This window comes from Ostrea edulis, chromosome 2 (assembly GCF_947568905.1).
Source record: "Ostrea edulis chromosome 2, xbOstEdul1.1, whole genome shotgun sequence".
NCBI classification, from domain to species: Eukaryota; Metazoa; Mollusca; class Bivalvia; order Ostreida; family Ostreidae; genus Ostrea; species Ostrea edulis.
Window position 1 is genome coordinate 3,920,373 of NC_079165.1, and position 19,732 is coordinate 3,940,104.

Below are 19,732 nucleotides of genomic sequence, written 5' to 3' on the forward strand. Positions count from 1 at the left end.
GCTCCATGTCGCAACCACGGACGGAATCCATAGTTTGAGTACTAGTATACACCATATGATTCAAAATTCTTTTCTCAAAAACGAAAAAAAGCAAACAAAGAATTAAAGATCAACAACAGCAAGGTAGGATAACGATCCCTTGTGGTCCCATTTTCAGTTAAATTTGAAAATAGACTTAAAAGCCTGAAACATAATAAAAGTTTTTAGAAAATGATGCCCTAAAAGTAGTAAAAATATATGATTACGTCCATGAAAGTAAGAGACTAAAGCCACAAAATTCTCACAATTTCAGTACATTTAGGGGTTTAGAAAATGATATTAAAAAAATTAACGCACATTTTGTTTCGGAGCATTTCATTCGTTTTATGTACATTGTTTCAGAGAACACATTTGCCTTGTTTTAGAGAACTCGTTTGCCTTATTTCGGAGAACACGTTTGTCTTGTTTCGGAGAACTCGTTTGCCTTATTTCGGAAAACACGTTTGTCTTGTTTCGGAGAGCACGTTTGCCTTATTTGCCTATACAGGCAAATGTGCCTCACGTGAAATTCACACGAGGCACATATGCCTGTATACATCAAAGTTGCAGCTGATACAGGCGTACGAAAAATGTAAGACTGAGAGGTCGACAAGTGTATGTTTTGTATTTTGTCAATTTTTAACCAAAAACGACGAAATTTGGAAATTTCAGTATCATCTGAACCTGGAATATCTCATCTTAAACTAATCATTATTTTTTAGATTGACATGATCCGGGCTACGAAACTAGGCCTAATGATCTAGTTTTGTCCACGATGTGAGCCATATGCCCTATATCCTACCTTCTCAGTCCTTTGAGCAAAATTACACATTATGTCTAAGTACAGTATATGCAAAGTAATTCTACATAGCTTAGATTCGGAGGTCATCATTAGGTTCTCTAAGCGGAGATAGGAGTCACAATAGGGGTTCAGGTTTTAGACAATCTGATTAAAATAAGATCTTTGATCCGCTCCGTTATTGTTATGTCGCAACAATAACGGAGCGGATCAAAGATCTTATTTTAATCAGATTGGGTTTTAGAAGAAATACAAGGAATTCTTTGAAATCCTCATAAAAATGCAAGGACAGCATTTGTTTTCAAAATTATTTACACACATTCTCGCATGTGTCAATGTGAATTGTGGCCGATGAGGTGAGTATGTTTTAACCAGATTGGAGTCAACAGTTAAAAATAATTATAACAATGACAATGCGGATGTCTTCAACCGTCTACGACCAATTCTTTAATCTGACATGATGCTATATGGTATTGTTGTAATCGTGACCGTTGATCAACGAGAAGTCAATGTATTGCATTGTGTAATATGTTATAATGTAGCAGAGATGCAAGTTTGTTAATTGGGGCTACAATCTTAATATATTTTTTCAATGTGATAAGGAGCATCCTATAATGTAGTTTATTTGCTTTTATCGTCCCTGTGATGTACATGTAAGGTTAGCATGAACAAGTGAAGATACCGAGCAGTGGACAATCTCATAAAGAATACAAAATTAAGAGTAGGGCAAACACGGATCTCCCTACATGCTGGAGGTGCGATCAGTAAACATCCCCTGTTGACCGGTCACACCCGTCGTGGATCCTATATCTTGATCGTAATTCGTAGTCAAAATCAGTATGTAAAGAACGGCCTAACTGAACACGTCCGAGAGCACGTGACCTTCAGTCCTAGTTACTTCCCTTTAGATAAAGACATCCATGTTTCAAAGAAGACACTCAACACTATGTATTTTCTAACTTATTTTAAAGATGAATTCCATCTGAGATGAACATGCCACAAGTATCTACAATGTATATACTCTAGTTTCTATAAAATATCGTAAAGCATCCCATCTAACAAAAACTAACAAAAATGTACAACACATGGTATATGCAAGAAGTATGAAAAATGACACAGACTAAAGAGTATCACAGGTCTAGTTGATGTGTTTGTACTGAGTTTGTGGAACATCGGATATATCACTCACAATGATAGTTATAACTCGCACACTATCTTGAACACTCTGAAAAAAAAAGCACTTTCACAACATACGTCATCCTTTGCACTGATGTGTATAAAAATGGGACTCAAAGACATTAAAATTTGTAACGCCAACACAACACTTAAAATCATCACATTCGTTGTATTACGTAAAGAATGGTTTTGTAGTTGTTGTGTCGGTTGACCTTTGAGGTTATCATCATGTAAACACGGTGAGTATTTCCTGTTCAGCGTCAGTCATGCACTGTTTACCGCTCCTCAAACTCAAAGGAACAACACGGAGAGTATCCAAACACGAACACTTTGTATTCGTGCACAGTGACGTCATAGAACACCTCTTACCGCGCTGTGTAAACGAACGTCCGCTGTAAATAATCCATTCACATTTTGTTCCTCACACATTTTCTCGTTATGTCCGTCCTTCATCACTGGATTTTTTTTTCTATATTTATGTGTTCCTATCATTTTGTAATATTGTGTACTAACTACACGCGCTCATCGACAAGGTCAGGGTCAAGAACACTGAAAATGGATTCTTCATAGGCCTTGAATTCAATATAGTCTGCTTCTTTTTCTAGAAGCTTCTCCATTTCATAGCTTATATCTTTGAAAGACGGGCGATTATGTGGCACAGTATCCCAGCATTGTACCATCAGTGCGTATCTACAATGGAAATGAAGAACATTTTAAGGAGATATTCTACATTGTCATTTATATTATGACTGACTTCCTTTAAAAACATGGATGAAAATGCATGTATAAGTATCAGCAATACATGCATGTTCCTTTTAAATCTAATCGCCAAGCTGGGTAGCGTTCTGAATTCTGTAGATCACGGGTATGAGTCAAGCAGGGCTTTTAATTTTTTTTCTTTTGCAGATTGTTTTTTAAAAACCAAAATTGCATTTTTTTGACTAAATAAAGTAAGTTTGAATTTTTTTTTTATTTTCAAAATATGATTACACATATCCTCCACTTTTCATCCATATCAGTATGTGTTTGGTGTGTCATTCCTCCTTAAGCATTAGAAATCTACACACATGGACAATTTCGTGGTGCGTGTATCTTTCTGATGATTATTATTACTTACAACTCTTGTTTGCAGTGGAGAGGACGAGACAACCACTTCCCCATCATCACCGTGGAAACGACCTCTCTGGCAGCCATACCCGGATATGGAGTGGCACCTGTGTCAAAGGAAATGTTGAATATGATATGATACACATCTTATAGCTCCCCCTCCCCCGAAATACCGCCCCAAAAATCCAACAACAGTCTATGTATTTTCTGACATGCAGAATCAGTATAAACTAATTCAGTGTAAAAGCTAAATAAATTCCAGCCCTGATTAATAAAATGATTGAGCGAAATGTAGTGGGACGAATTTGTACATCTTTGAACGAGTGTGCAAATGAAACCATACACATGATGTACCGAGTGTGACAATTTACATACACGTGACGTGCAGAGTGTGACAATTTACATACACGTGGCGTGCCGAGTGTGATAATTTACAATACACTCGACATACCGAGTGTGACAATTTACAAACATGTGGCATACCGAATGTGGCAATTTACAATACATGCTAACATACCGAGTATGGCAATTTACATACACGCTGACGTACCAAGTGTAACAATTTACAATACACGTGACGTACCGAGTGTGACAATTTACAATACACGTGACGTACCGAGTGTGACAATTTCCCACAGGAGAACTCCATAAGACCAGACGTCACTCTTCCTGGTAAAGCACTGATCGGACAGAGATTCTGGCGCCATCCAACGGATCGGCTGAGGACCCTGAATATCAAAAAGGATCATTCTATAAATCTGGAGATGAATGCAAATTCTGTCATTTCCAAAAGTCCCAAAATTTGTTGTCTCTAATTTTTCTTGAAATTTAATGTTCGATGCTTTTCTACATATTCTTTAGATATACACGTCTTAGAGTATCTGTTATATTTCTGTGTTAATGCCTCACATTTTTCTCCTGTTCAATGGTAAAATCATTCAGGAGATATCGATCTTACTAATTGATATCTAAATTTACCTAATGACCAAATTTCGATTGCACAAAGCCCATACAAAAAGAATTGAACTACTAGTAGCCTCGCTTTCTTTCCAAAAAATACAAGAGAGTTTGCAGTGATCTTCAAAATAGCTTTGTAAATCACGTGTTTTTCATGAGTACGTTATTTACCCGTAATAAATACATTATTGTATCCGCGAAAGTAAGATATCGCGAAACAAAAGTGATCTACAGTAGTAGGAAGTTGACAATGGCCGTTATTGGGTTTGAGTTGGTCTTTTCACTCGTTATTCACCTTGGACGATCTCTCGTACACCTCATCCCCCTCCACATTCCGTGCGAGACCAAAGTCGCAGATCTTACACACTCCCTTACGGTCTATCAAAATGTTCCGGGCGGCAAGATCACGATGGATAATCTAGAAAGTAAAAAAAACCCAGATTGAATAAATAATTATAGAAATCGATTTCCCCAGGTTTGATACTCGATAAAAATGCACCCTTTTCGTTGGAAAGATGCATGTACATGTACATCTAACCAATAGCTGCATTATTTCAAGCTTTTTAAAAGGCGTTTGATATGCATGTATTTTAGATGTACTAAAACGTCCTATCTATCTCTCGTACATTTAGTGATGACAAATGCTCCATTCCCTTGGAAATTTGTAGAGCATAGCTGTTGAGATCTTTGGCGGTTGGAGGTATCAATTCTTCATTGTTGATGGTTTGATGGGAAGGTCTGAACTTCCTTAAATATTGCTGCATGTTACCGCCAGGGACATACTCCATAATGATGTACATGGGGTCTACAAATCAAACGAAAAATTGAGCTGAATTCATTATGAAACGATGATATAGGCACTTTATGGAAAGGTTTTGTTTAAGATTTTGCTCCTTGGAACTGATTTAAATATGGTAAATTTACTTACCTTGCTGAGTGCAGCAGCCTAAATAGTCTACAATGTTGGGATGATGTGAGATTTTTCTCATGATATCCAATTCCTGATACAAATCTTCTTTTTCCACATCCATTGCACAATCTGATCAATGCAAAGAGATTGTTAGTCCTAATATTGAATATTTGTTGACGGATTTTGAAAAAATAAATAAATTGGTCATTTGTTTTGCATTGTTTTTTCTAATATCTTTATGAATTTACCACGTGTAGTTTTCACTGCAACCATTTCCCAATCTGCATTTCCATTGATATTTAAAGCACGAGCCATCATGACCTTCCCAAAACGGCCTTGACCTAAGTCAATGCCAAGCTGCAGGCGTTGTCTGGGAAACTCGTCACTAGGGAGGACGCATTTTTGGAGATCTTCGAGGTAGGATTTCTAATTCAAAATATGATACTTAAATGGTTTTAAAAGTTAATATAACTATATAAGTTTTACGTTAAGAAAATTTAGATGCTCATTTAAATAAATATTACATCGAATGTTATAGTACCATTTTACAAAATATAAGCCAAATAGATAAAAATATATCAATAACATACCAGTTTAACAGTACTTTCTCCACTGGACTGATAAGCTACATTGTCCTGAAATATCTGTTTCATGGAAGAATTGTCCTGGGGAAAAAAGTCACCAATCTTTAGATACCAAAGACATGTGAACTCATAAACAGTGGCTCAGAAGGGTCAAATCTGTATAGCGCATATGCTCTTGTGCAAAATTGTTATTTGATCTTATTCAGAAATACCATGGAAATTTTTTTAAAAGTGAATGTTATTTCCTGTAACGTCAGGACAACTTTAAATACTGTATACAGGAAAATATTCCTCCCCGTTTTATTTTAGCTGCTTTCACCCTCATTGTCGGTGGGAGAATACCCCCCCCCCCCCCCCATTTTCTCTTGTGCTGTGAGTTTTATGCTATATAGTCTGTTATAGAGCTTTTTAGCTCATGTTTCTTGTTCACTTTGAATAGTTCCCGACTTTATTAAAAAATTACCTACTTATACTCTCTTATCTCCATTTTAACTGCGTCAGGGCGAATTTAAAACGAGGTGAAGCCGTTTGCAAGAGTAGAAGGGCAAATAAATAATAATAATAAAAAATAATAATTAAAAACAAGGACGACGAAAACAACCTTGTTTACACACAGAATGCCTATCAAAACATTTCTTGATATCAACATTGAAAGTTATATTATGTTTGTCATACCGAAGACTCGAACTTCCTTTTCCGGAACCAGCCGAGCGCCAATATGGAGAGGATGAGGATCAAAAGGACTCCCGAGGCGGCCCCGATGATCGTGTACAGGTCCGAGTCTTCTGAATCCTCCTCCATAGACCCGGTGTTCCCGGTCGAAGCTGCAGATAAAACATTTCAAGATTTCTAGACATGAATTATACATCGTGAAGTTTGGAAAAGTTGATGAAGTTTGGACATTTCGTAACAGATAAATCGATCCGCTTTCTATACATGAATTGTGAATGGGAATTTTGATTAAGTTTTTGTAACCGATAAAGCGATCCACCCTATGTAAATACAGTAAGCTGGAGACTCACACAGACACATAAAGCTGTTTGTATTGTCCAGGCTATAGCCGGTCCTACAGCTACATTGGAAGCCCCCATCGGTGTTTGTACAGATGTGGTCGCACACCTTCTTGTTTTCCAGAGAACACTCGTCAATATCTAGGAGTAGAAATCAAGTAAGTTTACCTTTCGAACAGGGACATTTTAACTGAGGAAATACCATTTTTAAGACTGACTTTGAATTTACCTTGACAGGTGCCGTTCTGGAATGAGTAACCCGAGCTGCAGTCACACTCGTAGCCCCCCATGGTGTTGGAGCACTCTGCTGACCCGCAGATCTGGGAGTCATAACTACACTCGTCTATATCTACACCACAAAAGTAAACTTAGTACAACCCATTTACATGTGTATTGTACAAAATCGTATAGGGTTTCAGGAACGCATCTTCGTGTTTTAGTAAGAATCTCATTACGTTATATAATCTTGTTATAGAGATCACAGGTGCTTGTGGACAGGACTTCCGGTACCCCCCTTCTTTTATTTTTAAATGTTCAATTCCTTGGGTATTTCGGACGTATTTTGGATAAAATATGTAACTTCAGAGTTTATCTATTTCAAAGGAATACACAAATCTCGCATAGAAACCGTTTTTAAAAATGTCATATCACCGATCATAATATATGAATCATATTGTAGCGGTCGGCCGGGTTCGATCACAGGTGGCCAGTTAGCTCAGTTGGTAGAGCACCTGAATAGAGATTCAGGGGGCCCGGGTTGGAATCCCGGTCTGGTCCGTTGCATTTTCTCCCTTCCTGTTACAATATATTATGACATTTTAAAAAACGGTTTCTATGCGAGATTTGTGTATTCCATTGAAATAGATAAACTCTGAAGTTACATATTTTATCCAAAGTACGTCCGAATACCCAAGGAATTTAAAAATAAAAGAAGGGGGGTACCGGAAGTCCTGTCCACAAGCACCTGTGATAGAGATCGCTGAAAAACTTCACAGGAACATTATATGAAATACCGCTAATCTAGAAATTTGTGCGTACATTTATTTTCGCGCAATTGAATCAAATTTGCTATAGATTAATATTTTGTGAATTATTTTTGTCACTAAAGGAAAACATAGCTATAGGATATTTTATTTTTACGAAAAATATTTTTTTTTTTTTTTTTTGGCCATTTCATAAAGCCGCAAAATTGTCAAAAAATTATTTACAACAAAAATAACCAGTTTTACCACGGCATGCTTGAAGTTTGTTCTCTGGTTTATTTTACACGATAGATACAAAAATGACCCGTATCTTGCCTTGAATCATTTGTACGGCGATTCCTTGACCATAAGAATTATACACTTTACACGTGTACACTCCAAAGTCGGACATTTGCACAGATTTTATATTTAGCACCATGTCCAGCTGGAACTCGTTGTGTTGTATCATGTATTTATGTAATCTACAAGGAAAACCACGAAGTACATACAACTAATATTCATCTCATGGTATGCATAAATTACAGCTAATTAATAAAGAAGTTTGGATTACATGTATTTGATATGCTCTATAATTAAAAAAAAATGTTGTTACATCCTTAATATTATTAGAAATGTACATTGGTACATGTAATTCATATGGTTCGATATAGTTGCACCTAGCCTATTTATACCTGGAAGATGAAGGTAGTATTTCGTCATCAAAGTACCACGTGAGTAATGTGGGGGCGGGGCTGCTCCACACTCTACAGGTCAAGTTTTTATTTTCTCCCAGAGTTCCATTCATCATTGTCGTGTCAGCGATTACGGAGGGACGACCTTAACAAAGAATACGAGTAAATTGTATAAAACATCGAGACCACAACTTAGAGCTGGTCACATCCGTGATAAACGTATTTTTCAAATACATGTATTGAAAAATGATACATTATTCCACACGATATTGCGTGCATCTTAAACTGCAAATGATGTATTGGAATGACTGTTCTTTGTTTCATTATAAAGAGAAATATAAATCGGTAATCTGTTTTATTTTATTCTTTTTTTAAAAGAATTTAACTTTAAATTGTGTAATGGTGCTGCTATATCATAAAAATGCTTAAGTAAATCTCTCTCTCTCTCTCTCTCTCTCTCTCTCTCTCTCTCTCGTGTATGTATTGGAAATATGAAAATAGAATGTCCTCAATACTGCTTTAAACACTGACCTTGGACTGTGATGTTCACGTGGTCATGGTAAAGTTTGCCATTCAGGTCAAGGCCACACATGTAGGATCCTGTGAAGTTGATTGTGAGGCTGTCTGCCATGAGGGTGAAGTAGATTCCTGTCGCGTTGAAAATAAAGTAGGTTCTCAGGCGGACGTCTCCATTCATGTATTCGTCCTGCGCTTTCAGCAGTGCTTCACTTCCGGTGATGCTGCGGATCAACCACATCATCTACCAAAGGGTTTATTGGGCAAATATGTTACATGCCACAAATGTTTTCATTACAAATTTAAATTTTTCAAAATTCCATATATCGAATACGGAAGAACATTTTTAAATTGCAATAAAATCCTTTAATGAAATAAGTTCTCTCTTCAGACACAGAAGGAAAATATGAATTGATATAATTTAATTGGTCTGATTTTACAAAACGCAACATTTTTCTCTAAATACGAAATACACAAAGCAATGATATTTAGTAAATTACTATTAATCAGCTGGTTATCATTTCTGCTACTTCAATTTCTTAAATACTCCATACATTTTTGTTTTCAACTTCAGTTGCTTTGAATACAGCGATACAAACAAAATAATATTTCCAAACAACAAAAGACAGAATCTGAAACTGTGTAATACACATGGAAAGAGATGTAGCAGAGTTGTTAACCAAACACTTTCTAACTTTTGTTACATGATGGTTCTATAAATGAATGAGACAAGAGAAAAATCACATTCAATAGTTATTTTGATTGGTTGTATATTGTTTGACGTCCCTCTCGAGAATCTTTCACTCATATGAAGACGTAACTGTTATTATGAAATGAATCACGGTTTGGAAAGGGATACTAATTATCAAAATAAAAAGAACCCAAAAACAAACACGCTATCATGAAATTGTTAAATAAAAACACTAAAAAAAAACATCACACATCTAACATGTGTTATCATTCTTAAAAATTACCATAGATCCATCTGTCAACTATAAATACAAAATTACAGTGTAACCCCGTTCCTCCAAAACAGCCTATTAGACTATGTCCATTTTCTATCGTTTTAAAAATTAGATTTAATGTTAGTGTAGTGCAGTTTAAATCCTGTACAGTACCGTGGGAACTTTGTTGAATCCCTCCGCTTTGCAGCATAGTTTCAGGGGTTGGTTGGCCTCTACGCTGAATTGAGAGAGGGTAGGGTAGATGAAGTGCACCCTCTTGTCTGTTGTATCTGCACTCGTTTTATCTCCACCAACTATTGAAATATTAATCATCATATTCAACATTCATTTTGATTGATTATTAATAATATTGATAAGAATAATTCGGTGAATTGAAAGAATACATATAGAATTTTTATATTTGCAAAATTCACAACAACATGACAAATTATGCTTGCATGAAAACTAAATTTTGGAAAGAAGAAAAAGATAATCAAATGTTTATTTTGAATACAACTGTATATGGATCAATATACTTTGTACTGTACTTATTTTTTTTTTATCGGTGTTCAAATTTCAGCAGCCATGATAATGAAGCAAGAGCGCTAATATATAGTTGTGATAATATGAAATTCTTTATCTATCTATTCTCATAGAAGTAAAAAAAAAAAAACCGCTAAATCATGATTACGTCAAATAGTGCATCACTTCCAACTGCGCCAAATTTTGAATATGCTAAAATAAATTCACATACAGTAGCAATAGGATGACGAGCTCGTCCTTTTCCGTAACCGGTAAGAAGTTCATTTGCGGTTACCGAAATAGTCAAGTAGTTACGATTGATACAGTAGCATAATAAAGATTATAAAATGATAATATTCTGCGGCTGCTTCAAGAAAAGTATTAAAATCTTGCCTTTGACTTCTATGACTCCTTTGTCAGAACCATATTCATTAGTGACGACACAGGTGTAATTGCCTACGTCATTGTCTTCGAGTCTGGAGATGGTGAGACTAAACTCGCCGCCAATCTCATCATATCGCTTCATATATGTTTTATACCTACAACATCAAAGACAATTAAAAATAAGAATTAAATGCATAATTTTGGGATATACAGTAAAACATGGTTATATCGAACACGCTTATATTGAATTCACGCTTAGAAGTGATTTTTATTCCCTTTGGTTTAAAATGAATAAACTCATTGGATATAACGAATCACGTTGATAACGAATCGAAATTATTTTTCCTCAGCACTTCGTTGTATGCGTGTTTTACTGTACTATGAGAGCTTTTCAATTTCTGCGTGTTCTCATTATTTGCAGTCTCTTTAGACTCGCATCAAATTTGTGTCTACATAAAAGGCATTGATACAAGAATGGTGGCTTTGGGGTTAAATAAATATTATTTTAAGATAATATCTGCGAATATATTAAAATGATGTTAACTGAAGTTTCTTTTCGCCCCTTTTAGAAAATCTTAAAAGATATGAGACCAAACGAAAAAACAGCATAGATTTATTTTTTTGTGGTTTTGCTAATTTGTTTTGAGTTGTTCAGACCTGTCGTCCGTCTGGTTAACAAGCGGCTGGTCTTCTTTATACCACAGAGTACTGGAGCTATCTATGTCGTCCTGAGAGTGGAATGGACACACCAGTTGTATTTCCCAGTTCAGCATCCCAGAAATCATCGTCTCGAACAGACCCACCTTTGGTGGACCTGGGAGAAAGCGTGTACAAGGTAAGTGCGGAATTTGATGGAGATTAAGAATATATGAAAGGTCTCAATATATCTCTTAAGGAAATGAGTGTCGAAACCGAGAATTCCGATATCGGAATAGTAATACTAACCTATAGCAACTGACGAATTAAGACGATTCTGTCTTGAATTTTTTGTTAATGCTAGAGAAAATGGTATTTCAAAAAATGAGAGCGATCCATTTAAGAGGTAAATTTCATTTTTTTTTTTTAAAAAAAAAAACACGCCCACACACTTAATGAAAAGCATGCCGGTGCGAAGCGCTGCAATTCAACCCCTCGTGTATTTTCAAAAATGAAATTAATTTTTCATATTTACACTTTACTTTCATTTCGGTAGAAATTTCCAACCTTTAAATAGACGTACTATATTTATCAAAATTCATTGTTCACAACTGCACCGCATTGAAGAGGAAATGGCTATCGTTATAATTTGTAGAGAAATCAAAGGTACAAACATTGGGAATGTAGATACATTGTATATCCATTTAACATACTAATCATAAGATGATATTAGCATTTTCAAATGTGAATAACTCTGCTTTTTGTATATCTTTTTTCACAAACTCAAAATTAGAATCACAAACAATACTACATGTAGTATATTAAATACTATAAACAAAATTGATATGTTGATTTTGTTCGGATTTTAAATTCTTTGTTGTCTTTTACGACATTTCTAATAAATGATAATATTTAACGCACCTCTGACGTACACGAGGACCTCTGATCCTATCCTCCTGTATCGGTAGTAAGTCTGGCAAACATACGCCCCCATGTCCGAATAATCAATGTCATTGACGGTGAGGTAGAATAAATCGGTGACGTCATCAGTGACCGAGGAGCCCGTGGATACCTCGTACTTGTCGCTGTCCTCTGGGTAGGGTGTAATCATACTCGTTATTTGTTGTACCCCCTTGGCGCCTCTTTTCTCCCAGAATACCTAGAATGTGTCGGCAAATTAAGGAGGTGTAACACACCAGAGAAATGTGATGAGGTTAGAAAGTGAAAACTTGCAAATTTACCCCAATTAGATGAAAGATGCAGTTTTAGTATAAATAGAAAGTAATCTGAAAAAATTAAAGCCCCTAGTGAATTCGAACCCGCAATCTACAGATCAGCAGTCGACATGTAAACCGACTGAGCTACCCAGATAGGCAATTAGATTTACAAGGAATATACAAGTATTGCTGATATTTATATTTTCATTCATGATTTAAAATGAAGTCCGCCATTATAACGATGTGTTATTCCTCCTTAAATGACGTCATTTGATAGTATGGTGAAAGCTTACGAATATCTTATAAAGAACCTGGCAGGTGATTGAGGGCCAACATATGCAAATCCCCCCCCCCCAAACTATTTTTATTACGTTACTGTTCGTGGGTGAAATACAACTCAAGCTAATAAAAACTCGTATATAAAGAATACTAGTATACAATATATTTTGGCAATACCTACAACAATCTACGCGAGATCATCATGATTTCAGTGTATATTTTTTACCCACATTACGTCCATGGTACTAAGAAATATGTCGCATGCAAAAATATCAGTAACTAGCCGATGTGAGATAAATAAGACGATTGACGGGGAAAACCTTCTATAGTCTGGGCCGTCATAACTAAAATATTCCAATTAGTAAACTGAAATTTTAAATCCCAATGATTAAACTTTAATTTATATATATAAAAAAACCTTTTATTCTTCATTATATACATGTATACGTGTTCATTTATAACAATTTTTCTGCAGCCCTTCCGTTGTGATGCTAAATAAAGATGCGGAACTGTGCCTTTTATAATCATTACTGTGTAGAAATAAGCACCTGGATAGGTTCCTGTGTGTTTTTGGCCCTGCATCCTATCCTGAGGTCTGTTTTGGTGTCCACAGAAACGATAAGCTTGTGACTGTGGTTGAATTCGGGTTCCACGGAAAAGGACAATAACGTTGGAGTATCAGGGGATGGAGGGCGTGGACTCTGACCCCTATGTTTCCCGATGACATCACAGGTAATCAACACGACTGCCAGGTAAAGTACTACAAAGAAAAAAGGGGGAAATAAGTCTTCTTCCTCTGTGTCATAAACTGGTTGCGATAGTATGTTGGTTAGGCCTAGAACGCTCGCCTCGCAAACGGGTGGGCCTGTGTTCGATTATCGAGCCCGGCGCAGCGTCATACATCAGACTTTTAAATCAGGTAATGACTGTTCCTTGCCAAGCGCCCGGAACACAAGTGCTTGGGTCATAATATATGAATACACATCTAACCTTATAAATATGTAAATCAACATATGTATAAGGTTAGATGTGTATTCGTATATTATGACCCAAAAAGTGAAACTCACGGGTATTCTTGATCAGGTTAACGGAGTAATCCGTAGTCACAGAATAACACACATGTATATATATATATATATATATATATATATATATATATATATATATATATATATATATATATAAAGTTTTTCAGTGTTGCTAATTTGACAGACCCCGGGTCAATTAGTCGCTGCATATAAATTCAGTGTCTAGTGAAATATGCACACTCAGATGACGTCACTGGGTGTATCGGGCAATGTAGGATATCTGGCCTGAGTATTGCAGCCTGCCTCACGATACTATAGTATGATACGAACAGGGGATATGATGTGTATCACAATGCACATTTAACAACGTTGATAACTTAAGATTTCTTTGTTTTGTTTGTTTATTTATTCTGTAGTGGTGGTGGTTTTAGTATTTCAATTTCAATTTATTTATTGATTCACCAAGCATGTTGGCATACAATCACATTACACAATATTAAAGGGGCATGGGCACGATTGAGCTGAAAATTGTCTTTTTCCATTTTTGTTGTTGACTATGCTTAACTAAGATGTTTCTAATGGTCAACCAAAATTGGACTATCAATTTTTGAGTTACAAGTGAGATACAGTACTCACAATTCTTTGTTATGTAAACAAGGCTCGTGCCATGTATTTGTTTACATATAGATTTCTTAATAGAAAATAGCATGTTTCAATCAAAATGAGATGTGCCAAACACCAAAAACTATTTAATACTGTTCAGAATTAACTTGAGAATTAAAAAAAAATCTACTTAAACGAACTCTTACTTGTATATTTAACCTATGTAAACAAAAAACATGACACGTGCCTTGTTTACATAACAAAGAGTTTGAGAGCTGTATCTCTCATATATCTCGACAACTGACATTCAAATATTTGTTGTCACCATTAGAAAAACCTTAGTTAAGTTTTCAGCTCAAATCGTGTCCATGTCCCTTTAATATGAGATATATAATGACAATAAACTAAATATTATTTTAAAAATAAAATCACAAGACCTCCTGTATTAATATAGAGTTCATTAACTGTATAGACAGAGACACATACAACATACTGTCTCTAATATACTGTAAACGGAAACTACAAGACGAATAAAGGTTAAAACACTTTTAAGCTTAAGCCCTAATATTTTGATCAGGTAAATGGAGTTATCCGTAGTCAAAATCAGTGTGCCAAGAATGGCCTAACAATGGGTATGAAACACGCCAGACAGCATTTGACCCAATGATAGGTTGTATTGACGAGCTAGATCATTATACCTCGCCGTATCGGTACACCCTATAAATTATACACTTCCATTGCGCATCATATATAGTAAACTATTTAAGATAAAGATTTCATTGGGGAGTAATCACTTTACTATAGAAATATTTCTCTCGCACCTGTTTACCGCCTAATAGTACGCTAACTAAGACCATTATTACACCACACGTATCAATAACATGGACAAAGGGATTATTTGTGTATTTCAAAGGTCCGAGTCGTGTTTTATAAAACTTAAAACTGAAATCCTTAAGCTATATTTGTTTAAATGAATTCGTTAATGAACAAATAAAGGACACTTAAGCTGATGTAAATAAAAAGTACATAATTAGTCTACGTGGGACACACAAAGCGAAAGTAGGAGAATCTTCCAACGTTTTAACATCAATTCATGTATCAATATTCTAGCATTGGTGGTAGGTAAAAACCTCAGACTAAAAAGTAAGACTTGTACAAATAACCTAAGTTTGAAAAAATCTTCATTAAGAAAAACGATCATTTTATATGTATACGAAAGTCAAATTCAGTTTCAAAAGTAAGAAAAATCAGTGATATCTCGGGCACGTGCGAATTAGTGGTTTTATTATGATTTTCATATTTGGCAGTATGAAATCTACAAGTATTCCAACTGAACAGATTGTTATCTGAGATCGTGTTAGATTAACTAACGTACTTTACCAAGTGAAAATCGTGAAACACCGAAACTCGGTTTTGCATAATTGTTTTTAGTATATTAACACTATCATTTGTTTTGAATTTTTTTTTTCAAAATTTGCACTTTGAGAATTAGATTACTTATATGGTATTTAAATTCACTTTAAAGTAAGTTATTAATCAGATCAGAGTATAAGAGCATTATTTGTTATATAATGCACTATTGCAAACAATCGTTTTCCTGATACTAGGTCAGATTATTTCACAACAGCTGAGAGCCGATATTGCGGGTATTTAACTGTACCATGTAAAGGATGCGTTACATGCCTGTGCAGTTTTTCCTATCGGTCAATAAACGGGACAGCATTTCAAGTGAAATATAAATAAATATGTTATAGAGAAAAAAATCGAATAACTTTAAACAATGTGTATATTGAAAATTATATCAGTTTTCATGTTTGAATAAGATAAGTATGTGGACATTGATTTTGATGTAATAGCGCTGAGAATTTCAGTGTTACGATACGGTGTACACAGACTGTCGTGTCTATATTGATTTGGCCTGTGTCTGCCTGTAGGGAACGGTTCCTGAACGGACCCAGCACACGTAAACCACATATGTCAAACAGCCACATTAATATCCTGCATCGAGCAGAATATATACACACACACACTAGCAGACCCACAATACAGTGGCGGATCCAAGGGGGGGGGGTCCCCCTTCGTAAGAAAATTTTGCTAAAATCGTAAAATAAGACACCCCTGCATTTTGAGAGTAGAACCCCCCTTTGAAAACCAAATTAATGGTAGACCCCCCATTCAAAAATTCCTGGATCCGCCCCTGCAATAGAAAGTATCATATACTAAGCTGTTTTAATGGTGTTTTTATAAAACTCAATGAGAGATAAATTTAAGTTTCGGGTGGCTATGGGCCTGGGTTCTTGATTTAAATCAGATCGTAAGAATTGTGGTTTACGGTTAGGCGATACGAATTGTCTAATCCAGGCGCTTAGGCGGAAAGAAAATGAAGTCTACGCAAAGTATGGTAAAAGGTGCATGGTAAGAGGTCTGGGGGCCGCCTTGAGGCCCCCAGTGGGTCCAGAGCAAAGCTCTGGTAGAGTTCCGCCGGAAGCTCCTGGGTTTTCCAGTGAAATTGCCTGTTTTTGTGCATAGAGACAGGATTTCTTGTGAATTTCCAAACCCAAAAGAATTCACAAAATTATTTCTAAAATGTGATCCATCTTTCCGTGTGTACGTGGACTGACTTTCCATTCGCTGTACGAATTGTTTTCGTTGTTTTCGATTGCATAGTATATATGGTAATGTTACGAATAGCAAAGAACATCTTAATCCTTCTACTACATGAACATATATGATGTACATTAAAGCAAAATTCGACATTCGATGTCGATGATTTGAAATTCAAAAAGGACATTAAATTTGATTGAATCTCTCTCTCTCTCTCTCTCTCCCTCTCTCTCCCCCCTCTCTCTCTATCAAATGATGTGTACGCAGTTGCGTATTTGCGTATAGGCAGCTACTCCTGATATAAATGTCGACTGTACAAAATCATTAGGAGTCTTTTGGTGTAGACGGTAAGAATTGTCTAACCACTGTCTTTTGGATTTACATTTTGCTTGCAAGAATAGTCTTTTCTTTCATCACGAGGCAGTAAGAATTGTTTTATTCTTAATCACGGAGTCTTTTAGTTTACATTTTATATAGTAAGAACTGTGGCTTATCGCTGACAGCTAGCCTCCCGGCTAGCCTGGTGCCTTGGCCTTCCCATAATGCTCCGCAAATATTTGCAGAGTATTATGTGAAGGCCAGGGCGCCAGGCTCCCTTTGCAACCAGGTAAGGCCCAAGTTCAATTCTCGATCCCGAAGCCAAATCAAAGTCTCTCAAACACATGTGTGGCCTTCAGGCGGAGGTCCCGTATCACTTTAAACTTTGAGCTCGATAAAGAGTCCTCACTGACACGACCTTGAAGTCTCTGGTCAAATTGATGGCACTTCACCTATAACTGGTGAGGTCGTTAATTAGTGAAAAATTCTGGAAAGGGACACCTTTAAACAACCTTCATGGTTTGCATTTAGATTGCAAGAATTGTCTTGTCCATAATCATGAAAAACCTTCTGGTTAACATTTAGACGGCAAGAATTGGCTCGTCTATAATAATGAAAAAACCTAGGTTACATTTAGACCGAATTATCTTATCACCAATTATGATAAAACATTTAGACGGTAAGAATTGTCTAATTGGGAAAATATTACTGTAAACTAATAGTATTTAAGTAAGGACTTAGACAAAACCTAAGAAACTTGATAGCATGCATACAGAAATATTTCCTGTTCGTACTTTGTGCTTTGAATTCGTATAGAGGCGACATCTTGTGATAACAATTACAATGCAAAAACTTACACAAATCTGACAATGTTTTTGATTTTAAAATGTATTGGACTCGGTGTTCTACCACTGTTGATTTATTTCTGTGCAGTCGTATCCCCATTAAAACAATGTCCATTGTAAGTCCCATTACATGTGTGTGATGTTTGAAATTAGAGCGGAATAGTTATATAACAATTTACCACAACATGACCATGGCGCTTACCATTAATGCACTGAGTAATTTCCATTTCGAGTAACAGATGATTTAACCACGATTATGAATCCGAAAACACAAAGAGTAACAGAATATTCACATAATATGTCATCCTGGTCGCCATATTATTAGCACCTGAACAAACCCACATAGATAAGTAACGTGAGATCAAAATGTGAAATTGCAGGTCCCTCTATCTCCCACAAATTCGGAAATACGTCCAAGCTCTAACACACGAACACACTAACATAGTCTCGGCTGCGTCTGCGATGTGGCATGTGATGCATAGGTTACCCTCCTCAATAATTCACTCTTGTCTCCCACAACTCCGTAACCTGTTTTGAAGTTTTTGCCACTTAAAAATTGTTAATTCCATTCCTTTTGTAACTCCTTAACTTGTTGAGAAAACATATTGGTCGTCTTCAAATGCTTTAACAATGCGCCGTAGTTCGATCGATTTTAGTTCCGGTGAATGAACAAAACGTTTTAGAAAACTTCTCGACCCAAAACTATAATTGTAAGTAAGATAAGCTCCAATGCCACAATGGGTTTTAAATATACAGTATGTAAACTTTTTTTCCAGCGAATTCTAATTGGGGTACTTCATATAAAATAAACTCCCATAGGGGGTCATACACCCTCACATTATGAAGTATGAAAGCACGAACAAGATATTGTGTTGGTCACCACCTTACCATTTTGACAGAAGGTTCTTATAATATCCTTGTTTAAAAGAGAATACTTGTGTCCTCCATGTGAGCGTCTGACAACCACAAACACATGCCTTCAGGAATTAATTAGGCGATAGGACATGTGCGGCCCCCCGGGGTCAGCGCCTGACAGGGTTTCTAACGACTTTGTCACAGCGCGTACACATTTACAGCAATGGTCAGATCGTATACTGGTCTCCAGATTACAGTGTTATCTAAACATCGTAAACTTCATCGCGATTCACCTGTGACCAGTGCAATGCACTGTTGTCCTTTTCATTGTTGTATGAAATGAATTGTTCATCATCGTTTTGTATTGTGCGTGCCGATTTTAATAACCTACTTCACAAATAACTTTAAGTGTTAGATGATAAATCACGAGGCGATGTGAAATCTTATAGACTAATTAATGATATGTCTCGTCATTTATACTTCAGTGAAGAATTTTTTAATGAAGAATACGGACTGTTCACGTTCCATGTATACATGTTTATATATATCATTTAAAATTTCTTATTTACATGTCATTTAATATTTGATGTTTGTGAATTAAAAAAAAAACTGCGAGGAAACTATGATCGTTGTATTGTTGTTTTTGTATTGTTGTTTTTGTATTGTTGTTTTTGTATTGTTGTTTTTGTATTGTTGTTTTTGTATTGTTCTATTAGTATATATACCGGTGTGTGTATCAGTTTAGTTCACTGCCTGTTTCTGACCA

At 35.9% G+C, this 19,732-nt stretch overlaps 1 protein-coding gene across 11 annotated transcripts in view; it reads right to left on the reverse strand.

Annotated features, from left to right (window-relative positions):
- Positions 1 to 1,766: 1,766 nt before the first annotated feature.
- Positions 1,767 to 19,732, reverse strand: part of LOC125679668 (fibroblast growth factor receptor 4-like) — a 28,042-nt gene continuing 10,076 nt past the window's right edge. For 2 of the 11 annotated variants that reach the window (XM_056157354.1, XM_056157355.1), the window contains exons 2-21: positions 13,262 to 13,473; positions 12,139 to 12,376; positions 11,239 to 11,395; positions 10,591 to 10,736; positions 9,850 to 9,989; positions 9,706 to 9,723; positions 8,747 to 8,975; positions 8,216 to 8,360; positions 7,860 to 8,005; positions 6,791 to 6,910; positions 6,574 to 6,702; positions 6,227 to 6,375; positions 5,558 to 5,653; positions 5,216 to 5,393; positions 4,986 to 5,096; positions 4,684 to 4,862; positions 4,353 to 4,475; positions 3,717 to 3,828; positions 3,111 to 3,207; positions 1,767 to 2,683 (exon numbers count right to left, since the gene is read on the reverse strand). In XM_056157354.1, the coding sequence (XP_056013329.1) occupies positions 2,506 to 2,683; positions 3,111 to 3,207; positions 3,717 to 3,828; positions 4,353 to 4,475; positions 4,684 to 4,862; positions 4,986 to 5,096; positions 5,216 to 5,393; positions 5,558 to 5,653; positions 6,227 to 6,375; positions 6,574 to 6,702; positions 6,791 to 6,910; positions 7,860 to 8,005; positions 8,216 to 8,360; positions 8,747 to 8,975; positions 9,706 to 9,723; positions 9,850 to 9,989; positions 10,591 to 10,736; positions 11,239 to 11,395; positions 12,139 to 12,376; positions 13,262 to 13,473 (2,903 nt within the window). In that variant the 3' untranslated portion in view covers positions 1,767 to 2,505. Of the gene's footprint in view, positions 2,684 to 3,110; positions 3,208 to 3,716; positions 3,829 to 4,352; positions 4,476 to 4,683; positions 4,863 to 4,985; positions 5,097 to 5,215; positions 5,394 to 5,557; positions 5,654 to 6,226; positions 6,376 to 6,573; positions 6,703 to 6,790; positions 6,911 to 7,859; positions 8,006 to 8,215; positions 8,361 to 8,746; positions 8,976 to 9,705; positions 9,724 to 9,849; positions 9,990 to 10,590; positions 10,737 to 11,238; positions 11,396 to 12,138; positions 12,377 to 13,261; positions 13,474 to 18,313; positions 19,343 to 19,732 lie in introns of those variants that run through there. The other 9 variants (XM_056157359.1, XM_056157360.1, XM_056157357.1 and 6 more) reach the window with 7 other exon arrangements.